General features: G+C 65.4%; 1 protein-coding gene across 1 annotated transcript in view; it reads left to right on the forward strand.

Moving 5' to 3' along the window:
- ONECUT3 (one cut homeobox 3) overlaps nucleotides 1–8,840 on the forward strand; it is a 39,929-nt gene that overhangs the window by 22,600 nt on the left and 8,489 nt on the right. The window contains exon 4 of the mRNA XM_049643181.1: nucleotides 12–243. Coding sequence (XP_049499138.1) covers nucleotides 12–243 — 232 coding nt within the window. The remainder of the gene's footprint in view (nucleotides 1–11; nucleotides 244–8,840) is intronic.

Below are 8,840 nucleotides of genomic sequence, written 5' to 3' on the forward strand. Positions count from 1 at the left end.
CGGCGGAGGAGATCAACACCAAGGAGGTGGCGCAGCGCATCACCGCCGAGCTGAAGCGCTACAGCATCCCGCAGGCCATCTTCGCGCAGCGCATCCTGTGCCGCTCGCAGGGCACGCTCTCCGACCTGCTGCGCAACCCCAAGCCGTGGAGCAAGCTCAAGTCGGGCCGCGAGACCTTCCGCAGGATGTGGAAGTGGCTGCAGGAGCCCGAGTTCCAGCGCATGTCGGCGCTGCGCCTGGCAGGTAGGAGCGCGGCGCACTGCGCGCGACCCCGGGGGCTCCGGCTCGGGACTCCCCTGCGGGAGCGTCATGTGCGCCCCCGCCGGTTCGTGCAGCCGCCGAAAGGGAGAAGGGGATTGTGCCGCCTGCCGCGCGCGCGCCCCCCCCCCCCCCCCCCGGCAGCCCGGGAACGGGGAGGGGTCCCTGGTTCCTTTTACACTGTGGGGAGGATCCCCGAAGCAGCCTGCGGGGTCGTTCATTGTGTGTGTGTGTGGTGGGCGGGGGGGTGGGGGGGGCGGTGCCGAGCCCCGGACGCGCCGCTGCTCTCGGCTGGGGGCGCCACTCCCGCCGCCCGAAAAGCCCCTGGCTCCGCTTCCAGCTCCAGGCAGAGGGCCGGGACCGTGCACCCGGCTGCCGGCGCGGAGGAGGCCGGGGCCGGGCCCGCGCTCAGCCCTCGGCCCCAGCGCGCGCTTCTTTGTAGCTCGGCCTCGGCGATCGATAGCCCCCTCCCCCTCTCCGGCCGCTGGCAAAGGTCACCCGAGAACGGGCGGGGGAGGGGCGGCCCGGAGGCCTTCACACCCCGGCCGGCCGCCTGCCCTGCGCGGTCGCTTCTGACCCGGGCGCGCGCACTCCTGCCGGCCTTGCCTTTCCGTCCCGTGTTTCCCTCCTTTCTACCTCTGTCTGTCGGGGCAAACTGGTTTCTATTTATTTTTCGCTGGATCTTGGTTTTCCTCCCGGTTCCTCCCCGCTCTTTCTCCTTCTCTCCGCCGCGCTCTCTTTCTGTCTCTCTCGCTCACACGGACTCTCAGCCCCCGGCCCCCCTGGGGACCGCGCTCCCTCCTCCCTCCCAGCTGACAGCAGCTGGGTCCACACCTGCCCCCAGCGAGGCGGCCTGGCCGGAGGCCCCCCTCTCCTGGGTGTCTGTGGGGTGCAGGAGAGGCCCGGCCACTGTCACGGGGAAGGGCCTGACCTGAGTGTGTGTGTGTGGGAGGGGGTCTTTCCCTGGCCGCAGGGGGAGGGGGCCGCCGCGGGGACAATAGCCGCCTCCGACGACGCGGGATCGATCGCTTCTCTGCACGCAGGGGCGAGTGGAGCTGGAGTGGGCCGGCTCTCAGACTAGGCACCCCTGGAGCAAGGAGGCAGGGCGGGATTTCTGCCTCCAGCCACCCCGCAGGGAGGGGGGCCGGGGCGAAGGGGCGCAGGCTGCCGCTGGAGGGGGTTCTGGGTTTGCTCCTCCCGGCCCCCTGGCCTGCTGGACAGCCCGGGGAGCCTGCGCTGACACGTGGCCTCAGTTTCCCCCTTCTGTGGAGCCTCCTCTAGGCTTCTTAGATTCCCCGCTTTGGGGAGTGGGAAATTAAGTCCCCGCATGTGCGGCAGGTGACCCATCGTGCGGGGAGGTCGTCGTGACATCTCAGAACCGGTGTTAGGAACCCAGACGTGGGGCTTGTGTAAGGGCGAAACCTGTCCTGTCCTGCTCCCCATCGCACATGCAGGGCCACGGGTGCGCTCACAAGGGACACAGGCGCAGACCGCTGTGTGCGATGCAGGTGACATCGGGTGGCAAAAGGGTGCCCTAAGGTGTCAGATGCTAAGTGGCGCTCGTGGAGACGCGTGGACATGGGCATTTGACATCTGGCCACACCTGCCACCCTGGGCCTCCTCCCAGCGCATGTATATCCGGGGACACCCCCGAAGAACACATACCACTGTGCACCCTTCTCCCGGCACCTGTGCTCCTGAACGGACCGTCACGAACTGCGGCCGCCCATTTCAGCCCCCACGCCCCGCCCCCCAGAGGGGGGCCAGGGCGTCCCAGAGCCAGGGACCACAGGCGCGAAGTCCATGCCCCCAGGGGTGGGGCAGGGGGTGTCGCTGCTGCGGGCTGAGGGGCGCGCGGCTCCCCCGCCCGGGTCTTCCCTTCGGGGTGCGCGGAGGACTGCAGGTGGGGAAACAGCCGGCCCCCCTTTGGGAAAGGAAAGTCGGAATCCAGGCTGTCTCCGGAGCGCACGGGGCACAGGAGCGCGTGAGCGCGGGGCCGAGCCTCGGGCAGGGCGCTCGGGTGCCGGGGATAATGAGTGGGGACCGTGCGGCGCGCCCCCTGCTCCTCCCGCCGCTGCCCACGCGGTGACCCCGCCGACCCGCCGGCTCCACCGCAACTCGGGCGCGCTCCGGGCCGCCGCGTCTACACCACGGGGCTTGGCCTGGGAGTTAGAGGTGGCCCGGCCCGGGCGAGGGGTAATTAGGCGCCGGCCGGCCGAGAGGCCTTTAGTTCCGGTCGCTGCGCAAATGAAAAGCGGTTAAGTGGCGGCAAATCGCGGCGCTTACGGGGAGGCAGCGGGGCGCGTCCCCCTCCCAACCATGCCGCCCAGCACGCGAAGGCCTGGAGCCGCTGCACGTGCCCCGATCCGCTCCCCCACCCCCCCCCCCCCAATCTGGACCCCGCGGGGAGGACTCACCGCCCTGCCCTGCGCCGCGCCCTGGCCAGGCCACCCATCCCCCCCACCCCAACCCCCCCACCGCCGCCGCCTCCCTGGCGGTGCCCCCCGGGGAGCCGCCCCCGCCGGGCTCGAGGGAGGAAGACACACGCGGACAGACGGACACAGAGAGGCAGAGACAGGTAGGGAGAGACAGAGTGACAAAAACAGAGGGGAGAAAAACCAGAGAACTGGAGGCAGAAAGAGAAACAGAAACAGGGATGCGGAGAGAAAAAGACAAAGAGAGAGAGCAGAGAAGGGGAGATACTGAAAAGAAGACCGGAGAGCCCCCCAGGGCAGCTGAGCCGGGGAGGGGGCCCTTAGCCTGCGTGTCTCCCGGCCCACCCTCCCAGCTCCCCACCTCCCTCCTTCCCAGATCCGGGGCCCAGGGGACAGGGGGTGGCGTCTTTGTTTCCGGGAAGCACCTAAGGAATCTGGCTGCGTGGCCCTCAGGGGCCACCCCACTGCCCTATGCCGGCCTGCTCTGGGTGCCTCAGTTTACCCATCTGTCAAATGTGTGTGCGCTGGAGGGGCCAGGTTCTGGGTCTAACATTCTGAGATTCTGGGACCCGCTGGTCCCGGCAAGGCCCATCCTGCAGGACCCTAACCCCACGGCTGCCGGGCCGGCCTCGTCTTCCCAGCCCACACCAGGGTCCTGGGAGCAGGAGGCTTGGGAGCTGCCTCCTCTTGGAAGCCTCCCAGGTTCTAGCTCCAGCAGTAATTGTGGGAGAGGGACTGGGGGTGGGGGGGAGGGGACTCTCGGCTGGGGCGGGGTGGTCGATGAATTCGAATTACCGTCTCTAATTCATCACCACTGCCGGTCGATAGCTTCGGCCTTCTTCAAATATTGTTTAAATTGCAACTCTGGAGGAAAAGTATTTTTTGTAACTGATCAGAAAACATATATATAAAATAAATATCAGAAAGCAGGCGATTGGGAAAAGGTCACCCTCCTCCTTCTTGCCTCACTGGTGAGCCAGGTGCCCAAATCCCTGAGGGCTGTTGGAGGCCAGCATGGGGGAAACTGAGGCAGGAAGGGACCCATTTCTGGAACCAAGTTGCTGATGGCACGTGGCCGGGGCTGGGGGTCTGGAGGGGACGGTCGTGGACAGGAAAAGGCAAATCAGGCCTCCATCCAGGCTAAGACGGGCACTTCGTGCCCCCAGCCTCCTCCCCCACTCTGCCACCACCATCCCAGACCGGGTGCGGGGCGGGTGGAGCTGGGCGGGGTCTGAGCCTGAAGGAACCCAGCCCGAAAGGTCAACGGTCCAACCGAGAGTCCCAGTGGGAGGGGTGGCTGTGCGGCTTCTGGAACGACCCCCCAGGACCCCTACGCCTTCTGTAAAATCCTCACCTTGAACCCCAAGGGGGTCCACATCTCTTCCAGACTCCCCCCAAGACATCCCAGCAGAGGACTTGGAGACCTGGGCCTCACCTGGGCTCCCTCACAGACTGGTAGGGTGGGGGCCTGAGGCTCAGTTTCCTCATCTGAGAAATGGACCTAGGAAGTGCTTGTTGAGGCTTTTTCATCAACCACGCCCTGCGGAGCCCCTCAGGGTGCATTCACAGACCCTGCACCCTGAGGCCACCTTGCCTCATCACCCCCACACCCACTCATCTTCAGGGGGCCCCACAGCAGCCTGTGATCTGGGGGGTGCAGGAGAGTGGGCAGGGAGTGCGGGAGGCGTCTGGAGGGGACACTGTCGCCCCCCACAGGGATGCAGGGAGAGCATGTCTGGGATTGTGTATGGCACAGCCCAGTGAGCTCTGCGTCCCCCCCCCCAAACCAGGCCCTCCTTCCACCCCAAGACTCGGCTGGGACAGCCCCAGGACCCCACCCAGCTTAAGTGATTCTGCGCCCCCACCGTGCAGACCGGGAGGTAGAGGAGAGGGGCAGGCTGTGGGATGGGCAGGAGGCTGGCTGGGCTGCCTTAAGCCGTCCCCCTCTCCTAGGCTCAGCCTCCAGGCGTGAGACATGGAATCACCCGAATGACCATTTAAGCTGGATGTGGCTATTGTGGCCACTTTACAGACCAGCAAGGTGAGGCAGAGTGGAAGGAAGGCGACTGCCAAAGCCACACACCGTTCCAGCAGGAGGGGGAACAGACCCGGCTTCCCCAGCAGTAAACGGGGCTGGGTGGGGGGGGGGGTGGGCTGAGCCTGGAGGGGCTGAGATGCCCCGGCTCCCACCTCCTGCAAGTGGGGGGACATTCCGAGCAGGTGGCCTGGAGGGGCAAAGGCTCAGTGGACCGAGGCAGAGGAGGACAGCGGGATGTCCCTCGAGGTCACGGCAAGTTCCATGCGATGAGCAGCGTGGATGGCCCTCGGGCAGGTGGACAGCGGGTGCTGCCCTTCTCCTTCCAGCTCCTCTGAGGGTGACAGGGTCCTGGCCCACGTGAGCCCCCCAGGGAGGGTGTGTGGACACCGGGTCCCAGCCTCTGCCTCTCCTGCCCGGGCGCCCCCTCGCTGAAGCCGGCCCTCAGGGTAAGCCTGGGCCCAGCAGTGCATTTCCAGCCCTCCCTGCGCCCCCCGAGCCCAACCTTGCAAGACAGGGACAGTCACCCGCATGGCGCCATTGGGCACACAGACGAGTCTGCAGGGTGAGGGCCTGGAGCTGGGCTTCGATTCCTTTTTTCTGAAGTCCCCTTAGCCTGAAATCCCAGATCTGGCCATTCTGGCCCCTCACTTCTCTCCCGTTCCTGGGATTCTTCCCTATCAGCCATCACCACTCTAGTCTGAGCGATACACTGCCAGCCCCGCGCTCCCTCCTCCTCCCCTCCTCCTCCTCCTCCTCCTCTCTTCTGGTCTCCAGGCTTGGCTCCCATCCCTAGTGTGCTCTCTCCTTCAAAGCTGGAGGGGGTTTTTACCACCACTTTGGAGTTCGTACAGCCTGTGCATGGCATCCTGCCACGCAGCCTCCCATTGCCCCTAAGATGTGGCCGATAGAGGAGGAGGCTCCCGGGGGCAGGTGCCCTGACCTCAGGCTCCTGGAGCCTCGTGGACAAAGGACGGGAGGTGGGGAAGCCCAGAGTGGCTGCAAGGAGCCACTGGGCCCGCGCAGCTGGCCTGTGTCTTTGTATGTACCAGCGAGCCCAGCTTAACAGGGGAGCCCGAGCTGGTTTGAATCAAGTTTTTAATTAAATATGGCCCTTGATCAATAAGGAAGGCAGCGCTAGTGGGGGAGGGGGAGGCTAGGCCAGGAGCCAGGGGCTGCCTGGGAGACCCACGGGACCCTGGGCGGTTTGGGGCACCTGTGGCCTCAGTTTCCCCTCTGCCAAGTAGGTGTAGGTGTGGGTGGGGTTAGGAGGCCTAACCTCCTGCCGGCGGCGGACTCTTGCCGTGTGGACGGATGTGGGGAGTTGGGGGGCCCCTTAGATCCGACGAGTCAGAGATTCACAGCAGACGGAAGCAGGGGCAGGGAGATGCGTCCATGACTGGCGCAGACTTCGGAAGGGACGTGCGGAGGCGCAAACGGACGCGCGCGCGCGCGGGGAGGCAGTGGAGACGTCCGCGGGAGCAGGTGTAGACGTGCGCATCCACAGTAAGAAACGTGCGCGGACTCTGGCTCGGGAGCCCCATCTGTCTTCGAGCTCAGATCTGGCCTAATGGGGTGGCCCGCAGCAAGGGATCTCTCTCCCGAGACCCCTGTGCGGGCCACTGGGCGTGACCCACGCGCCCCCAGCGGGGCTTGCCGGAGCACCTGTGGCTCTCGCATCTACACAGTTACCAAGTCCGACTCTACTCCCTAGTGCTTGGGGACTGAGAGGGCCGCATCCATCTACACCGATGGAGGAGGGTGAACCGGGCGGGGGCGGGGCGGACGGCAAGGGTGGGCGCTTCTCCTAAACCCGGGTGCCCATCCACAAGCGCTCGTGCGTTGGAGATGTCAGGGCCTCAATTTCCCCCACCAGGCGAACGCGCCCCTCATTGCCTGGGGAGCCAGCCTCTGCGATGTGCCGCATGGGGCACATCTGTCCTTGGCGGGGTGGGGATCTCCTAAACAGGAGGGAGCCAGCAGTGAGCTCCGTCCGCAGCCTGGCGGGATGTGGGTGCCCAGGGCCCGACATAAGGAGCCCCGGACCCCTGCACAGCACACACCCTAGGGCGGCGCACTGCGAGTGTGGAGACTGAGGCAGGGGGTGGGGTGGGGGAACTCCCTGGGGCTGGGGCGGGGGCTCCCCGGGACTGGGGCAGGGGGTGGCGCTCAGGGAACGCCGGGGAGGGGGGTGGCGGCGTCTCGGGCCCAGGACGTGGGCCAGTCGCTTTCCCCTGCGCACATCCCCTTCCCCAAACGGAGACTGGAATCCCTAGGCCGGTGGGAGCGCACGAATCGGATAAAGAAACAGGCTCCTGCGCGGTGGGAGCGACCACAAAGCCACTGCTCTGACCCTCGCTCCCTTCTGTGCCCCCCCCCTCTTAAAAATGCTGTATTACCATTTCCAACTGTGGACACATTCGCCTGGTTCCTAATTTTTACGGAACAAGAAGGCATCGTCCAGTCCCACCTTCCTGCAAACCTTTCTCTTCCCGGAGAGACGGCGCGCTTGATCCTGCGTGGCAAGCACTCCTTCTGTTCATTGTCCTTCTCCTCTTTAAACACCCCCCACTGGGGACACCCCCCCACACACACACACACACACTGGAAAGCCCGGTTCTGCCTTGCTTCCGCCCCCATGACATCAGGAACATTCCCTATCAGGAAACAGTGGTCATTTTTTCTGGCTGCGTCCTATTCTCCTTGGTCATTTCCCTCTTTCTCTGGCCACCTCCTCGCCCAGAGGACAATCAGGCTGTTCCAGACGGTTGGCGGTCTCCCCTCTCCCCTTGCCAGCCCCGCTGGTGAATGCGTGGGGGGGTCGGGGGACCATGTTGTGCGGGTTGATCTGTAGATCGGCTTCCTAGTTGCCAAAGTGCTGGGTCTCAGCTCCTCCCCCCCTCCGGGCTTGGCGTCCCTGTTCTTTCTTATCAATTGTTCCTTTCCGGCATCTTTTTCAAATCCATTTCCAACTGCTGCCACGGTGACTTCGTAACACTTTTTAAACATCAAAAGCTCTGTGAGGTTGGGTACGGGGTGTGTGCGCCCACACGCTTCACCCCCGTCTGAGGGTGTCTGAATGGGGTGGGGGGGTCTCCAGGACTGAAGGTCCAAGGGTGAGCCGCCCCTAGATACCCCAGCTCCCCAACCCCAGGCAGTGGGGCCCCCGCTCCAGATGGAGCCCCCCGGCAGGGCAGCCCAGAGTCCCTGTGGAAACGCTCCTTTCCCTGATAAGTCTTTGAAAGGTTCAGAACTCATTTGAAAACGTGGCCATTAAAATCCCATCTGGGGGAGCCCGTGGGGAGGGAGGGAGGCGAGGCCTCTCCGGAAGGCTGGGCGCCGGCCAAGGTGAGTCCAGAGGCCTGGAGGAGAGGTGTGTGGGGACAGACAGGGGAGGGCAGGGGCAGGAGGCCGCTGAGGCCTCTGAGGGCAGGGGCCTGGCTCAGCACCGGCTCCTTGGAGATGACTCTGTGCCCCACCGTGGGAGCCCCTTTCTGGCCCCCTCAGGGGTACGGGGTGCAGATAAGGAGGGTCAGTGCGTGTTCCAGGCCCCCCTCGGCGACTCGCTGTGTGACCTTGGGCAAATCATCCACCATCTCTGGGCTGGGAGGCCGTGGGGGACGCTCAGGGCAGCTCAGCCCAGTGGGGACAAGCCACCAGGGTGGGGGCACCACTGCTCTCCGCAACTGGGGCCCGGGAGGCTGGCGGCTGGGGCGGGACGCATGCGTCGCCAAGGAAACCGGTCATCATCCCAGCCGGAGACCGGGCTCCGTGTTGAATTGTCTGCTCCATGAGGCCAGAGCTGAGCACAGGAGGTGGCCAGAGGGGAGGGGACGGCGGGCTCCAGCTCCCGCTCCCACACCCCCCACCCTGTGCCCAGGTGGACAGGCAGTGGGGGGGTGCAGACACACGGTGCAGGGGAGGGAGCCCACGAGTGCGGCTTAGTTGTTGCTGACAGTGTGACTGACACAGAGGGACCAGGACAGTCATTCAGGTGCCGAGTTCTGGCACCACGATCCAAGTGTCGTCTCCCGTCCAACCAGCCGTCCAGGTGCCGCTCTGGCTCATTTCTCTTCTTGGCTTCACTGGACGGCCCCCCCCCCCCCCCCCCC

Source organism: Panthera uncia, chromosome A2 (genome assembly GCF_023721935.1).
Source record: "Panthera uncia isolate 11264 chromosome A2, Puncia_PCG_1.0, whole genome shotgun sequence".
Taxonomy (NCBI): Eukaryota; Metazoa; Chordata; class Mammalia; order Carnivora; family Felidae; genus Panthera; species Panthera uncia.